Source organism: Peromyscus leucopus, chromosome 1, assembly GCF_004664715.2.
Source record: "Peromyscus leucopus breed LL Stock chromosome 1, UCI_PerLeu_2.1, whole genome shotgun sequence".
Taxonomy (NCBI): domain Eukaryota; kingdom Metazoa; phylum Chordata; class Mammalia; order Rodentia; family Cricetidae; genus Peromyscus; species Peromyscus leucopus.
The window spans coordinates 84,601,892-84,619,884 of NC_051063.1; the positions used below are offsets into that span (position 1 = coordinate 84,601,892).

At 44.5% G+C, this 17,993-nt stretch overlaps 1 protein-coding gene across 1 annotated transcript in view; it reads left to right on the plus strand.

Moving 5' to 3' along the window:
- The window catches only part of Dnah3 (dynein axonemal heavy chain 3), a 164,820-nt gene that overhangs the window by 2,172 nt on the left and 144,655 nt on the right, over positions 1 to 17,993 (plus strand). Inside the window, exons 2-10 of the mRNA XM_028867827.2 lie at positions 2,898 to 3,002; positions 3,516 to 3,738; positions 6,022 to 6,094; positions 6,557 to 6,731; positions 7,466 to 7,655; positions 9,571 to 9,766; positions 14,340 to 14,465; positions 15,151 to 15,346; positions 17,400 to 17,579. Coding sequence (XP_028723660.1) covers positions 2,898 to 3,002; positions 3,516 to 3,738; positions 6,022 to 6,094; positions 6,557 to 6,731; positions 7,466 to 7,655; positions 9,571 to 9,766; positions 14,340 to 14,465; positions 15,151 to 15,346; positions 17,400 to 17,579 — 1,464 coding nt within the window. The remainder of the gene's footprint in view (positions 1 to 2,897; positions 3,003 to 3,515; positions 3,739 to 6,021; positions 6,095 to 6,556; positions 6,732 to 7,465; positions 7,656 to 9,570; positions 9,767 to 14,339; positions 14,466 to 15,150; positions 15,347 to 17,399; positions 17,580 to 17,993) is intronic.

The window sequence follows — 17,993 nt, forward strand, 5'->3', positions numbered from 1 at the left end:
AGTGTGCGTCACACCTCAGAGGATCGCTGGGTTCAGGCAACCAAGAAGTCAAGTTAGACACCGGGTTTCCACTGACGTCACCAAGATGCTTCTCATCTGGTGATTTTGCCAGCTTCTATTTTGCATTATTTTAAAGCACATTTTCTCCATGTGAGGCGGAGATGACTGTGGGAGTTCTGAGCATAAGCTGCCTCTCAATGAATAACATGAACGAAAGAAGGTGTGGCTTTCTCTGGAGCTCTGACAAAAGTCTGAGGAAATACTCTGGTCAGATGCTTGGCTCACATGCCGCCCTCTAGCCAGTCACCATGGATAGGAAAATGGAGCCATCTGATTGGTCTCATGCCCAGAGCCAGAGGCTAGGACCAGCCACATTGTGCCACATGGATTGAAATTGGAGTAGACCAGGTTTTCCCACCAGGACTGCATTCTACTTCTGGTGGGAGGATTAACTTTCCCAAGTACTATTAGCACTGAAATCAGCTTTACTCCACAGTGAACAGAAACACAATTACCAAGACCCCTCCCAGATAATGGTAACATTCTCCCTGACTCCACAAGGTCAGGGCTTTTGCATTCAATTGCTCCTTCCTGCTCTTGTGACTTACTCAAGATGTTGGGGTTTGCTGGTGTTTGTTGCTCTTTGAATGAAGATTTTTATTTAAAACGGATTTTAAAATCTAGGCCAAAGGAGAGGTTGCCACTGACCACAAATTACTCTTGCTTGCAATGACACAATGCAGACAGCCCTGTCGATACATGTCGTATAGCTGGGACCTTGAAAGAAATAATGAATGCCTTCATAGCCTTGAAAGTGCCCTGACCAGACTCTTCTTTGGTTGGTACTGTACCTGCTTTGGATGACCAGATTCGTTTCCAGTTGACTCTGGAGCTTTTCCTGTTTTGTTTGCCTTGTTGATCAGATCTGGCATGGATTTCAGTCATCAAGGAGGGAATTCGTGGAGAAAACTGCTTAGCTCTCAGGTCCTTGAGGTTGAGGTTGAGAACAAAGAGGCTGCTGTGATTTAGACCAGCATATTAAAGCTGGGTGTGACAGTTCATGACTGAAATCCCAACACTTCGGAGGCTGAGACAGGATGATTTTGAGTTTGTGGCCAGCCTGAGTTATGAGTCCCTATCTCAAAATAAATAAATAAATAAATAAACAATAAAAAAGTCAGTATACTAAGTTCTGTAAGATGAAAATAACAAGGTCATTGGTTCTCAAGAGCATCAGGCTTGCAGTGGGGACCAAGCAGCTCTACTCTGAATAAGTATCCATTGGCCAACCACTGGTAATAAATAGTCTTTGAGAAACACTGAATTGGGCTGTGACATCAGTGAACCCGTTCCATGTTTTCAAAGATCTCAAGCTAAAAGTACCTCTATGATCATGGCTTTGCCTGTTATCATTTAATTTTTGGTCCCATGACCAAAGTCCTAGTAATTTGCCATGTAAAGGGTTCTTGCCATTCCTGATATTTCTGGGGTGAAGGGTAATAAATGTTTAAAAGCTACTGCCCTAGAAAGCAAGTCTGCCTCTTGGTGTCTGGGATGTGTTACATACCATTCTTGCTCTTGATTTGATCAGCTAGAATGGGACTGCCACCAAAATTCCCTTAAGGTTTTGCACGCCTGACATACAAACATGTGGAATTTGGGTAGACAATGTCATTATTTAATAATACTCCAGGGGAGTTAAATGGAGGTTAGGGGTTATCAGTGAGTGATTAGTTAGGCCTGGTGATTCATGACTAATAGGGAATCCTATGCTCCTCTTCCACTCCAACCTGCACCAGTAATACAGCAATGTTGCATGCCATAATTTGCAGATCCCAGTAAATAAAAATCTCTATCACAGTTTCTCATCTCACACCAGAGCTAGTCTGCAGTCACATTCTAGGGCTAAAGTCAGAACCAACATTGGTCTTGAAAGTAAAGAACAGCAGAACCTCCCCATAAATGCAGCAGCGTCTCTACCACAGCCTCAGATACAACGCTGAGTCTTCAGACCAAAATCTCACACAATGCTGGGCAGCCTACAGCCACTTTCAGCTCTGTTCAGGGGAGGCACGTGGGCACTGTGGCTGTTCATCCCCGTCTGAGGCTCACACCCAAATGTACACTGACTGATGAAGGGGACTCTCACACCCATGTTTTCGGAGGAAATCACAGAGAGTTGCTTACATGCTTGTTAAACATGCAAAAGATGACAAGCCATTGGCTGAGTTTTAATCAAAACATTGAATATGTGAAATGCAAGAGTCAACTTTTAAAAGCTATTCACTTTGGGGGCCCAACAAGATGACTCAGTAGGTCAAGGAGCTTGTCCTGCAAGCTTGGTGACATGGATTCAATCCCTAGAACTCACATAAAAGTGGAAGGAGAGAATCAATTCCACAAAGTTGTCCACTGATTTCCAACATACAACAAACATGCCATGGCACACACACCCACATCATGCACACATACACACACACACACACACATACATACATACATACACACCATGCACACACTCAATACTACTACTACTACTACTACTAATAATAATAATAATAATAATAATAATAATAATAAATGAATGAATAAAAATGAAAGGAAGTTCACTTTTAATCCTACCCAGGGTTGGATAGGAGGCACACTCAAACTTGGGGTTTTCCTGAAGGGTAGGGAAAATAAACAGATTGTCTGTAAAAGAAAAGCCAGAGAGGAGGTGCTGTAGAACAGACAGATTGATGATTTAAAAACACAAACGTTCCTGTATAACGGATGGAGGAGCCTGAGCAGCACTGTGTGCATAAGACTTCTGGGGACCTCTGCAGTTCTCACCCTCTCCAGAGGCCCAGAAATCTCTCCCAATTCCTGAAGAGAGCCTTTGTTCCCATTTCCCACAGCTTGCCAAAAATGACTCCATACATCATATGAGCCACTCCCAGGCTCGGCCAGAGCTGCCCCCTCTGCCTGTGTCTACAAATGAGGAGCCATCTGAACTTTATGAGGTGAGTACCCACGGCTGCCTGCTCTTGGGGAACATACCTCATCTGTGTAGGTTTTCGTTTGGGTTCTAGTGAATGCAAACAGTTCTGGCAAGTGGGACTAATAGCTCTCATCACTTTGTCATCAGAAGACGCTGCAGCAGTATGAGAAGAGAGGTTTGTGTTAGGATGAAAGTGTATTTGCATCTGGCCTTGCCATTTTCCCACCGTGTTGCAGAGATCTACTTCAGGATCTTCACTTGTAAAGTGAGAGTGGTTACATGCCTCTCGCTACCATGTCCATGAAGAATAAAAGCTTATTGTCCCCTAGCTCTTGGGTATTGAATGCCAGCTGTTTTCCTTGGCTTCATAAATCTTCCACTGGGCAGAGAAGTATCCATGCACTATGTGTTTCCCCGGGTGTGCAGAAGGTAGAAACACAGCACACAGCACGTGAAACTCCATCTCAGCGGGAGCAGAGCCCAGGCTCACAGAGATGTCTCTGACTGTGTCTCCTTTACATTATTCTCCTTGCAGACTGTCATGTCTCACAGTTTTTATCCCCCCTTGATGCAACGTACATCCTGGACCCTGGCTGTGCCCTTCAAAGAACAGGACTGCCACCGTGGACCCAGTGACTCCATTGGCAACAACTATTCCTTGACGGCCCGGGACATGAAACTGAAAGACCTGCTGAAGGTCTACCAACCAGTCACCATCAATGTCCCTAGGGACAAGACCAGTCAGGGGCTACCATTAGGTACTTTTGACAATATGCTGTATTTTGTGCAGAATGGGGCTTTGAAGTGAAGCTTCTGCTCCTGGTTTTCATCCTGGCTCTGCCCTTAGTTGAACCTAATAGCTCCATAGAGCCTCACTCTTGCCATCTATGAAGTGGAAATTACTGTAATGGCTATGGTTTATGCATTGTTTGCAGACACCAGTACTGTTTAATGTACTTAAACTACCGATGTCTGCATCACAGATTACCCCAAATTGTCATGACTTAAATCAAATCCTATTCATCATCTCTCTGTGTCTACAGGTGAGATCTTGGTGTTTGGTTTAGTTGAGTAGTTCAAGCTCAAGATCTCTCACAATCATGTGATCAAGGTGCAACCAAGTCCATAGTCATCAAAATACACAGAAAGACTTCTCCTCCAGGCTTGCATTCTTTAGTTCTTGTTGACTGTTGGCCATGATCAGTGCCGTGCCACATGGCCTCTCCAGAGGGTAGCTTACACCACGGCTTCTGACTTCCATTGGAGTCAGTAAAAGAGGGAGCAAGACAGAGCCAGTACCTCAGATACCACAGAAAATTTTTGAAAATTAACCTTAGAACTGACACTTTTACCATAGTCTGTTTGTTAAAAATGAATCACCAGGTCCAGCTTCACATCAAAGTCATATTATGGAGTGGGGATGATAGGAGGGGGTCCATTTTGGAAGCTGTTTACCACATATATTTGCTTACAGAACCCTTTTGTGATTTTTGTTAGGTACATTTTGGAGCCACTCATTCTGTTCTGTCTCAAACCCTTTCATATTTTCCACTTTTCCCTCTGTGATATAAGTGAATTCCTCAGCTGTGACCTTCCAACTCACTAATTTTCTCTTCAGCTCTGCTCAATATTGAATACATGTCTAAAAAGTGCTGTTGGGTTTTTTTTCTTGTTTCTTTTTGTGTATGTGTCTGTGTGTATGTCTCTCTGTGTGTTTGTGTGTGTATCTGTGAGTGTTTGTGTGTGTATCTGTGTGTTTGTGTGTGTGTCCTAGTTTTATTTCTGTTGCTGTGATAAAAACACCCCAACCAAAGAACTCAGGGGAAGAAAGGGCTAATTTGGCTCATAACTCCAGATTACAGTCCATTATGACAGGTCAAAGCAGTAACTAAGAGCGTCACATCCACAGTCAGAACAAAAGGAGACTGAAACATAAGTCTTCTGTATCCTCAGCGAGCTTTCTCGACTTGTAAACAATCCGGACCAGCCCTTGAATTGGTGCTATCCACCTTCAGAGCTGGTCTTCCCACCCCTGTTAACAATCAAGACAGTCCCCCACAGACAAGTCCACAGGCCAGCCTGATCCAGAAAATTCCTCGTTAAGACTGTCCTCCAGGTGATTCTAGGCAGTATCATCTTGGCGGTTAAAACTAACCAGCAGAGATTGCAGCATCTTTCCATTTTCAGATTTCTAACAGGTTCTGTTGTGATTTCCCCCCCTAATTTCTTATTCTGTTTTTATGGCACTAGGCCTAAGGACATCATGTGGAGGATTCCTTGAAGTAGTCCTCATCAGTGTTGTTCACTGCTCGAATACACACTCATGTCTCTAGGATGTCAACTTTGCAGATTACTGCTTCAAGGACACAGAGCAAACATTAAATACCCTGGGTAGGAGAGCTCACCTGGAAACTTAGACTTAATGTTCTAATTGCTAATACTATGATTCTTGTTTAAGCCTGTTTGAGTTTTTATAACAAAGTGCATAGTCTGGGTAGCTTAGAAACAACAGAAGTATTTTAATCACATTCTGGAAACAGGAAAGTCTAAGGCCAAAAGAGCAACAAATTCAATATGTGAAGAGGGCTTATCCTTTTTTTTCTTTTTATTAAAAATTTTTCATACAATATATTTTGATCATTCCCTTCCCCATCCTCCCAGATACTCCCTCCCTCCCTACCCATCCAACTCTTTATATCCCCCCCCTCTCTCAAAAGAATCAAAGGGCTGGAGAGAAGGCTCAGAGGTTAAGAGTACTGACTGCTCTTCCAGAGGTCCTGAGTTCAATTCCCAGCACCTACATGGTGGCTCACAACCATCTGTAATGAGATCTGGCACCCTCTTCTGTATACATAATAAATAAATAAATCTTAAAAAAATCAAAACAAGAAAAACAATAATAAACAAAAATAACAAAACAAAAAAAAAACCCTGCACTCTGCCCCATCTTGTCCACCCCTCTTAATAGTCTCCCAGACATCCTTGCAGAGAATGGCTCAAGGCTTCTCATCCCTGATGTCTTTCTTTTTCCAATCTCATAGTATCTAAAACCTCATCAGAGCCCACCAAGAAGAAAATGAAGTTCTCCTTCAAAGTCAAGGAGGATGCTACTGGGTAAGGTGTCACTGTGGGTGCCATGGAACAGAGAAGACTGGACTGAGCCAAGTCATATTCTGAAAAGCTGGGCAGTGGTGGCACATGTCTTTAATCCTAGCACTCTGGAGGCAGAGACAGGTGGATCTCTGTGAGTTAAAGGCCCAGTCTGGTCTACATAGTGAGTTCCAGGACAGCCAGGTCTGCATGGAGAAACCCTGTCTCAAAAAATCTAAAGAAAAAAAAAAGTCATATTCTGCTTCTTGGCTTGAAGGCATTATCAGACAGACAGTAGTTCATTTCCCCACCAATCTTTCAAGCCTCTATAGAGAGTACGTTAATGAACTGAGTAAAGCCAGTGTTCACAGCATGGGAAGTGTTACATATCTGGGTCACCCAAGGTGCATACATTAGACATCACTAGACACAAGGGAGAAGGGATTCCCTTACAATCCTAAGAGCAGAACTGTACCAACCTTTCAGGATGCCCTTGGCCTCCAAACACCCGTCATCCTTGCCGACGAAGTGTAACATGGACACGTGGTCGACCCACCCAGGAAGCAGACCAATGAGTCCAGAACAACAGATGGATGTGATGTTGCAAGGGGAGATGGAAATAGAACGTAAAGAGAAAAAACCATCCGAGTTAGACCTGGAGGTACTTCCTTACTGGGACCCTCAACTTGATAAATATTAGCTTGGCATCTGAGTGATTCAAAGCAGTGAATGGCAGAGTCACCTGGGGAATGTTAAAAGAATCCAGAAGCCCAGACTCCACTACAGACCACTGACTGAGGATTTGTATGTGCGTATGTTTGGTTCCTCTATTGGAGGGGGAGGGGCATGTGGCGATGCAGATCTTAGGAGCTGGTGGCTTGTGAGTCCCTAGCACATAGCTTCCCACATGGTAGCCCATGGGGTGGGCGGTGGCCAAATTTCTTCAAAACAAGAAAGGACACTCAATTAAATCTGAATTTCAGATAAACAATGAAGACGGTTTTTTGGTATGAGTAAACTACTGTGTTCTGTAGTGTTTCCGGCAACCCTGTCGATCATTAGCAGAATGCAGCCTGTGAATGTGTTTTGAAAATGGGGAAAATCCCTAATGAGTTAGCTGTGCACCTCCTCTCAGGAAAACTAAAAGACTCAGAGCCGAGCAGTTGTCTTCTCCTTCAGTGAGGAGCACCTGCCCGATGCCGGTGACCTTGTCACATGCGGTGTGTGTGAAGTGACTGGCCTTGGAAGCATGGTGGCAGGGGACCAAAGGCATGGGTGGCTGCTGTGTGAACTGGGGCTGTGTGAACTCCGCTGCTTGGCAGCCGCTTGGCTGGTGGGGGGGACGGGTGCCCACAGCCACGCGGTCGTGACCTTTCCTTGCTTTGTTTATGGAAGAGATATTATTACTACCTGACCAACGGCATCCGAAAAGACATGATTGCCCCCGAGGACGAGGAGGTCATGGTGCGAATTTACAAGCTGATCCCGAAGGTGCTGCTGTCAATCCCATCCCTGGAACCCCTGCAGGTCGCACTCAGGTCCGAGAAGGAGAATGACTACTACTGTAGCCTCATGAAAAGCATCGGTAAGGCTGGGCTTCCGTGGGCACGGGGCTCCTACGGAGGGCACTGCCCTGGCGCTGTGTGTCGGTCACTTTGTTGTTGCTGAGACGGCTGGAAAAATCAGCTCGGAGGAGGAAGGGTTTCATTCTGTCTCGTGGTTTCAGAGGTCTGGGGACACAATCAGCTGTCTCTATTGCCTTTAGGTGGTGATAGAGCAGAGTGTCACACAGGGGCACATGGTACCATTTGTGCGCTGCTCCCTCATCCCATCCAGGAAGCAGAGAGAGAAAGAGCATGCGTGTGCTAACAGGCTTCTTCCTTCGGCTTTGGCTCTATGTGGGCTGCCTCCTACTAGATGGCCTGTATCTGCATCCTCAGTTACTGGCTCGAGTGCCAACCACCTCTGGAAACATTCTCCCAGACACACCCAGGAGTGCACCGTACTCATCTCTCAGGCATCATTCAGTCCAATCAAACTGCCAATCAAGATCAATTCTCGCATGGCCAATTTCTTTTTAATCAGCCACCATCCTGATTTCACTGAACTCATTCCAAAATAATCATGTAACTTTTAATTCAAATGTCTCTCCATGCTAGCCACCGTCACTAATGTCTCCTTTTGAACTAACCGCCTTTGCACAGGCATGCTCGTGCAGACCTTGAAAAAAAAAAGGCAGCTTCTGGTTTAGAATAAGTGCATCTTGGGTAATACCCAAGATTCAGCATGAATGACAAGCTTCAGGTGGCTTGGATGTGACAGGCATTGCAATGCAGACACCATTCACCCACACTTCAAAACCTGGCTCCAGACCTGCCCCTTCCCCTACACGGCGCTTCTCTGCTCCCCTCAGCTGTCCCCTCCTCCTCTGCAGTCCTGGTGCCTCCACTTTCAGCTCATCCTGGCTCACCAGTCCTCCTACCCTACTCCCCCCCACACACTCTGCACTGTGCCTTTGTTTCTCTGCTGCTGTCCTCTCCTATTGGTAGCTTTGGACTCCCTTTTCGGACCCTTAGCTTTTGTATAGTGATGGGTGTATCACTGTTCCTCCTCTGTCCTAAGCCCAGTGTCTTGTATGTCCAGTAGATCACACTAGGAGGCATTTAAGGGCAGGTGATGTGAGAGAGAAAGGGGAAGGGTGATCCTGTTATTTTTCTGCCTCGTTGTCACAGCTTTACCAAAATGTCTAGCTGTTTCTGTTTTCCTCACTTTCTGATGAGGTCAGTGTAACAGCTCTTCATCTGTTGTGGCACAGAACCCGTCTCTAAGAATAACCCTATAAAGTCTTTTGCTTCTAGCTCCAACTTGCTTCTTCAGCCATATAGCTTCTTCAGCATCACCACTTGCACATGATGTTTACCAGAGCATAGCTCACAGCCCCTTGAGCAGACTGTCTGACACCTTACCTCCACACACAACATTCCTCTGTCCCCAGCGTTCTTCCGATACTAAGCTCGTATTCGTTCTTCATGGTGTAGCATAACTGTGACCCTACCAAGATTCCACCAGTCTTTCTTTCCTAACAGAACACATTTGCTATCTAAATTTCCATTTGTAAGTGTCTGGTGCTGCTCACTGTATTGACTTATGTTTGTGTAATTATCTTGGTGAGAGAAATCAATTAATCACTAATGGAGTACCAGCAGGTGCTAATGCACTGTCGCAGAAAAAGGAGGACTCATCCTCAGAATCCAAGTGCTGGACACTGTGAAGTCACACTCCTTCCGGTGAAGTATCTTCAGAAAGAAAACAGCTTATACCAACAGAATGTCCTCTCCCACTTAAGTCACACCCAATGGATTACCCCTGTCCTGGCCAAGGAGGATGCATTTCCAGGTGTAAACGGACAGAGACTCATCTCCATTCTAAGTGTATGAAAGCTAGGAGTACAGGGTGTTTAAAGACCCTGCCTGATAGGGTGACCTCTCTCTCCACTCTAGTTGACTACATCCTCATGGACCCAATGGAGAAGAAAAGGCTGTTCATCGAGAGCATCCCTCGCTTGTTTCCTCACAGAGTGATCCGGGCCCCTGTGCCCTGGCACAACGTCTACCAGAGCGCCAAGAAGTGGAATGAGGAGCATTTGCACACAGTGAACCCCATGATGTACAACCTCAAAGAACTGTGGTTTGCAGAGTAAGACATGACCCCTGGCCTTTGAGTCCTTTTCTTTACTGTTCTGCACATAAGTGAACCTCTTCAGTATGGCACGGTGACAGGAGCCCTTGTTCTACAGTGGCGTGGGCCCATCAAAGATCCTAGACAGAAAGTGTGTGGGTTGTGAATGGGAACCTACCTACAGGTCTAAGGAGCCCTCCTTTGCCTTCCCAAAATACATTTCCCCATCTGTAAGGCCTGGAGCATGGTGGGTATACATTTTGAGCCATTAAGTTCCTGTCCAAATCTTAGCGCTGCTTTGTAGGTAGATGGCTGTGCTACCTCCCATCTCTGGGCTTTGCTTTCTTGGTCTCCAAGGTTGAAATAATAAGAGTTCCTACTTTAGAGGGATGTTAAGAGGAATTAGTAACTCAGCATGAAGTACTTAGTACCTGATAAAACTTAAGTCCCCAAGAGGAATCATTTCCCCATCACCTGCACTGTATCGCCGGTCACCCTCAATTACAATGCCATGCTTCCTTCTGTCTCTCCTTTCGAGAAGGATGAAGGTTTGGGTCTGTTTTTTCTTTATGGAGTTCATTTGGCAAGCTATGATCTCTCAGTTGTATTTATCAATAATTATATTCACTGCCAGAGTTACAGGAATCAAGATGAGATGGAAGAAGACCTCTTTTTCCTTTCAAATTTCAAAACTTGAGATATGAAGTTGAGTCTTGTTACACATAGAGATTGTTTCCAGGACCCCAGATACTATGATCCATGAACTCTCAAGTCCCTTAGATAAAATATTCCAGTATTTTCATATAGTCTTATACTTTCCTGTACACTAAAACCATGTCTAGACCAACCAGGCTGTCCAGTACAGTGGAAGTGCTATGTGAGTAGTTGTCATAAAGGGTTGCTTAGGAAATAATTTCAAGAATAAATTCTCTACCTGTTTAGTACAAAAGCAGGGTTTTTTTTTTTTTTTCAGAATATTTCCCACATGCTATTGGCTGAATCCAAGTGGGCAGAACCCACAGTGCTGAAAGACCAACTATAAAGCTCACTGTATTGGCTACTTTGCTGTTGCTGTGGCAGATGCCATGACTAAAAGCCACCTCAGAAGGCCAGAGTTTATTATGGCAGTAAAGACAGGGCAAGAGTCAAAGACAGCATGGCAGCGGGATCAGGAAGCTACCTGATCACATTTCACCTACACACGGGGAACAGAGGGAAGAGAAAGTGGGGTAAGGCTAGACCTCTCAAGAATCTCCATAGTGACTGTCTTAGTCAGGGTTTCTACTGCTACAGTGAAACACCATGATCAAAAAGCAAGCTGAGGAAGAAAAGCTTTACTGGGTTTACACTTCCATAATATGATATCACTGTTCATCATCAGAGGAAGTCAGAATCAAAGGAGGGCAGGAAACTGAAGGCAGGAGCTGATGCAGAGGCTATGGAGGAGTGCTGCTTACTGGCTTGCTCCTCATGACTTGCTCAGCCTACTTTCTTATAGAATCCAGGACTACCTGCTCAACAATTGCACTACCCACAATGGGCTAGGACCTCCCCCTTCAGTCACTAATTAAGAAAATGCCCTACAGCTAGATATGATAGAGGCATTTTCCTTTTTTTTTTTTTAGATTTATTTATTTATTATGTATACAGTGTTCTGTCTGCACATATCCCTGCAGGCCAGAAGAGGGCGCCAGATCTCATTACAGATGGTTGTGAGCCACCATGTGGTTGCTGGGAATTGAACTCAGGACCTTTGGAAGAGCAAGCTGTGCTCTTAACCTCTGAGCCATCTCTCCAGGCCCCCCCCCCTTTTTTTTTTTTTTTTTTTTTTTTTGGTTTTTCAAGACAGGGTTTCTCTGTGTAGTTTTGGTACCTGTCCTGGATCTCACTCTGTAGACCAGGCTGGCCTCGAACTCACAGAGATCTGCCTGCCTCTGCATCCCAAGTGCTAGGATTAAAGGCGTGCGCCGCCGCCGCCGCCGCCGCAGCCGCCGCCGCCGCCGCCGCCGCCGCCGCCACCACCACCACCACCCGGCTAGAGGCATTTTCTTAATTGAGGTTCCCTCCTCTCAGATGACTTTAGCATGGATCAAGTTGACATAAAACTATCCAGCACATTGATGAACTTTCTCTAGCAATTCTCCACCTCCTCAGTATTCCACATACTCCCAAATGGTGGCACCAACTGGGGAGCAAGTGTTCAAATACATGAGCCTATAGAGGAAATTCTCATTCAAACCACCACACTGACCCCTTTAAAGTGCATGGACAGGAAGTAGTTTTTAGGTTCTTCACAAGTTTGTGCCGCGTGCACCACTCTAATTCAAGGATTTTTTTGTCATTCACACTCAGTCTATCCCTTCAGCACCTGGCAACCATAATCTTCTTTGCCTCAGTAGATCTGCAGATTATGGATGTGTAACATATACTGAATCATACATTATATGGTCCTTTGTGTCCATACATAAATACAATATTCTCAACATCTGTTCACAGAGAAGCAAATATCAGTAACCAACATTTCTTCTTATGACTGAATAATATTCCATAGTTTGGCTATACTATATTTTGTTTATCCATTCTATTAGTTATTTGTGGGGAGAGGAGAGCATGTGATTTTTTTTAATAGGCTCCTCAAGAAAAGCATGAATCAGAAGGGAAAGTTCACTGGACGGTCAGGCTAATGACTCACTGCAGCTCATCAGAAAAGTCAAGGGCACAAAGTCATCATGGAGAAGATTTGTCAAGGAAACAACATCATGGTTGTCCTATGTGATACAAACTCATTCTAAGAGGACAGAAATAACCTAAGATGTCTTTGTGATTGGTAAAGTTTGTGGATTTGGAGGCTATAATGAGATTGGTCTGAGGGAAAAGTGGAGAACCTGGTTCTATCCATGTGAGAAGTTTGTCAGGATTCAAGTAAAGATGAGTAAAGTGGAGATGTGTTGGATGTCTGTGTGATGAGGAAGACTCTCAGGTCCACCGCTCCCTAGAAGTGCTTTGTGCTCAGTTACACACAAATACAACAAAATTCACTACCCCGGCCCAAAAGGACCATAGGCAGTGGCATTTTAGAAGGAAGAAAGTCTGGTGGATCATTAAAACAGATGATGGCGTCTAGAGGCAAGCACTGGGGTGAGCTTAGGAAACTGGGCAAAGATACAGTTTGAGAAGTAACCGTGATGACTTAAAGGACTAACCTATGGAAGAGGGGATGCTGGGAAGATAAATAGTGGACCTTGTGGGGTTGGGAAGTGGCAGAGCTTCCCTGGATCTAGAGAAGTGGACTGGGATTGGGGAGAGGAGCAATGTAGGGAGGATGGTGAGTCATCCATTCATTCAACAAATATTCAGAGTGTCTGCATGGTATAAGCACAGAAATATAAGGGGTGCCTGGTAAACCTGCCCACAGGGAGAGTGGTTTAGTTCAAGAGCAAAGTCAGTTCCACCTAACTCATCATAAGAATTCCAGGCAGCAAGGCTGGGGAGATGGGTTAGCCAGCAAAGTCCACACACAGCATAAGGACCAGAGTTCATCCTCCAGCGCTCATGTAAAAAGATAGCATGAAGGTACATGCTTACAATCCTAGGAATGGGCGTCGGGGAGGGGGCAGTCGTGGAGTGGGGGAGAGGAAGTTCCCTGGTGCTTGCCTAACTCAGTTAGCCTAGCCTACTGAGTGAGTTCTAGGTCAATAAAAGACCTTGTCTTAAAAATCAAGATGTCATCCAAGGAAAGATACCCAAGGTTGACCTCTGACTTACACACACACACACACACACACACACACACACACACACACACACACGAGAGAGAGAGAGAGAGAGAGAGAGAGAGAGACAGAGAGACAGAGAGAGACAGAGAGAGAGAGAGACAGAGACAGAGAGAGACAGAGAGAGAGACAGAGACAGAGAGAGACAGAGAGACAGAGAGAGACAGAGATAGGAGAGAGAGAGAAAGAGAGACACAGAGAGAGACAAAGACAGAGAGAGAGGAGAGAGGAAATAGAGAAGAGAGAATTTCAAAGAGCTTCATCAAAGCCGTCATGAAGCCTTGGGTTTAATTGACTGCTGGACTGGAGCAGGGAAGAATCAGAAGTGGTCCATAAACATGCATGTTCTGCTTCTCACATGTTGCTCAACTCCAGGGTACACCATCACATAGAACAGAATGTGAACGGTGCCCTCTGTCACTGTTCCGTGCAGCAACAGTGGGCAGTTGTGCTCTTAGTTAACCAACATCAGTGTTTTATTTTGAGGGTAAAAGGAATGGAGGGGTGCAGGTGCTGTTCATTGCTTTCTGCTCTTTTCTACCCACCCCCACTATCCATTCCCTGAAATCGCCCAGTATCACTATTTCTAGAAGGTGCTACTCTAACTTAAGAGTTAGAGTTATGGGGGTTGGGGATTTAGCTCAGTGGTAGAGTGCTTGCCTAGCAAGCACAAGGCCCTGGGTTCAGTCCTCAGCTCTGAAAAAGAAAAAAAAAGAGTTAGAATTATGAGAACAAATCATCAGAACCCATGTCCTTTGACTTTGCCCCACAGGATGGATTGGTCTTTCACTCTGGCATTTCTCCCTCCCTTCTGGCAGATTTAAAGACCTCAGGTTTGTTCGGACAGCAGACTTACTGGCTGGAAAACTGCCCCTGCTGCCTAATGAGTACCAGGAAGTGATCCAGAAGCACTGCCAGGAGGCACGGCAGGTTCTTCTCACCAAGTCAGTATCTCCGGCAGAACACTGGAAAGATTGAGAACTCCCACATCTGAGAGCCCATTTCTGTCTGGGAGGGACAGGAAGTGTGTTGACTTCCTATGATACCTTCTGTCCCTGTCACGTGCCTATCCTCTAGCAACCTCATAGCCAATTGCTCTCTCTACCCCTCCCTCCCCCACGCCCTCTGCCTTTTCAGAACCGTGTTTTGTTATGACATCATTCTCATGTGTTTCTCCCTTGTGATTCTTTCTGTCTATGGGTGCTATGAGACAATGTACACAAATAACTTGTATTGAAATGACCCAAAATGAATAGCCTGGAGGTCCAAAGTTTGGGGATTGCCAGACATTAGGCAACTTCCTTTCCTTTAGTGAGTGCATATAGGACTATATTCAGAACAAAGAAATTACTGAGTGGCAAGTTTACTAATCAGATTATCTTTTGCTGTAACAAATTCAACTTAGGAAGAAAAGATTTCAGCTCATGCTTTCAGAGATTTCTGTCCATCATGATGGGGTGGGTCTGTTTGAGCCCAGTGGCTCACAACATGGTGGCCAGGAAGCAGAGAGGGAGAATGTGCTAGCAGGCTTCTTCCTTGCTCTGTGAACTGAGGCTCCAGCCTGTGGGACTATGCAGCCCACATTCCAGCTCAGAAAGCCATTTCCTTGGCATTCTCCTGTCTCTGCAGGTGGATCCCCACCTGTGCCCAGCTGTTTGTCTCCCAGAAGGAACACTGGGTCCACTTCGCTCCCAAGAGTGACTACGACTCCTCTAGAAGTATTGAGGAGTACTTTGCTTCGGTTGCCTCCTTCATGTCGCTTCAGCTGAGGGAGTTGGTCATTAAGTCCCTGGAGGACCTCGTCTCTTTCTTCATGATACACAAGGTATGGAGGAGAGTCCATAGCCAGCCCTCTGGAGGGAAGCCAGCCTGGTTAGAGCTCACCTACGTCCTCAGCAGGGAGCCAGGCCAGAAGGTGAAATTCTGAATTGAATACACGCTGGTGACTATGACTTTACCTTTTTTAAATGCATGGCAAACTTTTGTCATATCATTACCCACTACTAAATTTATGGAAAAAAAATCTCTGGAAGCAAATTTTCAGGGAATTTTCTTAAGAAAATTAAAGAATGGTTACACAAGATAGAACATGTACCTCATTCAGGGTGAAGAAAGGCCACTAGGAAGTTTTCAACTTCCCTAGTAAAAAGATGGAGGTGAGACTATTTGCTTTCAACCTTCGGCTTAACACTTGGGAGCTGTTAGATTGTTATATGCATTTGTTGCTAGTAGTGATTTGTTGTTTGGTCTTTGAGAGGGAACCTCCAAGAATAAAAAGCTTAGTTGGGTCTAGTTAACAGCCTCATGGAACTGCTTCAGTAAAGTGGAAGGAAAAGCATAAAGCATGAAGCCCTGATTTTCAAAGCATTAAAGGCTCCCCTAGATTTAGACAGCCCAAAAATCAAGGGAGAGTGTCTGAAATTTCAGGCTGTGGACATATTTCACCTTTAAAAGTATAGTGATGGGACTGGAGAGATGGCTCAGCAGTTAAGAGAACTGACTGTTCAATTCCCAACACCCACATGGCAGCTCACAGTTGTCTGTAACTCCAGTTCCAGGGTACCCAACAAACTCATGCAGGCAAAAACCAATGCACATAAATAAAAACAATAATAAAGGTATAGTGAATATTTTTTAATTTCCTGATTATAAAAATGTCCAATTCTTAGCATTTTTCCAAATAAAGTAAAAGTGGTGACTCATGCCTTTTATTCCGTGACTCAGAAAGTAGAGGTATAGGCAGGCAAACTTCTGTTAGTTGCTCCAAAAATATAAAAGCCAGTGCTGCTGAATTTGGACTCCAATGATACCAGGAGAGGACTACTCTATGGCAATCATCTTTGGTTCTACTTTGTGAGGCACAAAGGGACTCTTTACTTGATTCCATGGGTGGAATGAAATCTCACTGTAAAATTCCACACAAAGAAAGGAGTAATATATTTGTTTGAAGTAAGCAGAAATTTGTGTCTGATACACTTCCAGTCTTCCCTTAGACAGTCTAAAAAGCTATCAAGCCAACCACTTGGACAAGTTTTTACAGCTGCCCTCCAAGGACCACACTAGCACTGTAGTTATGAAAGGGATCTTGTGTTGCTCGGTTTCACAGAGGCTTAAGGACATCTCCTCATCAATATTTCTGTTGTAGGGAAGTTGACATTTTGGCTGAAATGCACCATGTGCTCAAGGACATTGTCATTTGAAGTATACAGATATTCATTCTTTTGGATTTGGTCAATATGTTTTTAGTAAGCACCTACTAGGTATTAATGACTGTCCTAGATATTTTGAAGCAAAGAGATGAATAAGACATAGATCCTGCCCTCCAGTTTAGAACAGACGAAGTAAGGGGAGGAAAGATAAAATAACACGACAGAAGTAGAAATATGGAAATTCAAAAGTGAGGGAAACAAGGAGACTTCCTAAGGAAGGCGTCTTTTGAGCTAGTTTTGAAGGTCAGGAAGGATTTGGAAGTTGGAATATAGGTGGCATTGATTAAAATAAGCTGTTCTGCTGGGCGGTGGTGGTGCATGCCTTTAATCCCAGCATTTGGGAGGTAGAGGCAGGAGGATCTCTGTGAGTTCGAGGCCAGCCTGGTCTACAAAACGAGTTCCAGGAAAGGTGCAAAACTACACAAAGAAAACTTGTCTTGAAAAACACCAAAAAAAAAAAAAAAAAAAAAAAAAAAAAAAAAAAAAAAAAAAAGCTGTTCTGTTCTGTGGGAAGGCCTTGGGAACTAGAGAAAACATAGGGTAGACTCGGTTTTAAGTATGCTGATATCCTTTCTCGTGCTCAGGTAGCACTATGAATGGATAACAGTGCTCCTGTGGTGTCCTGAAGCTGAGTTGTGTGAGGCCTGATATTTCTTCTGTCTCCCATAGGATGGGAATGATTTTAAGGAGCCTTACCAAGAGATGGATTTCTTCATACCTCAGCTAATCATGATTAAACTTGAAGTCCTTGAACCTAATATTGTCTTCAACCCAACTTTTGATGACTGCTGGGAATTAGTAAAGAATTCCTTCTTGGAAATCATTAGGAATTCTGATGGGATCCCCAAGGTACGGTAGTTGCCTAATCATCCATTTATATTTTTGTTCCATACTGAATAAACAATCAAGTGGCTGGTTGCACAATCGCAGTCCATTGGTATCCAGTTAGGCATTTTCACCTTGGGATGCACCCTTAATGCACCCCCTTATCCTCAGGAAGATTATTTAGGTCTTTCCTATGTCTCCCCCTAACTCTCTGCCTTTGTATGCTGCCTCAGAAGACACAGATGATTCCCAAGGCATCCAATGTGGGTTAATAATTCATTGAAGATGAACTGGCATGAATCAGCCAAAGATTTTTGCAAAAATGTATCTCATTTTGTTTTGAGGTTCAGTGGGTTTATTCACCACTATAGGGATCTAGGGAGAAACACACACACACACACACACACACACACACACACACACACACACAAAACCTTC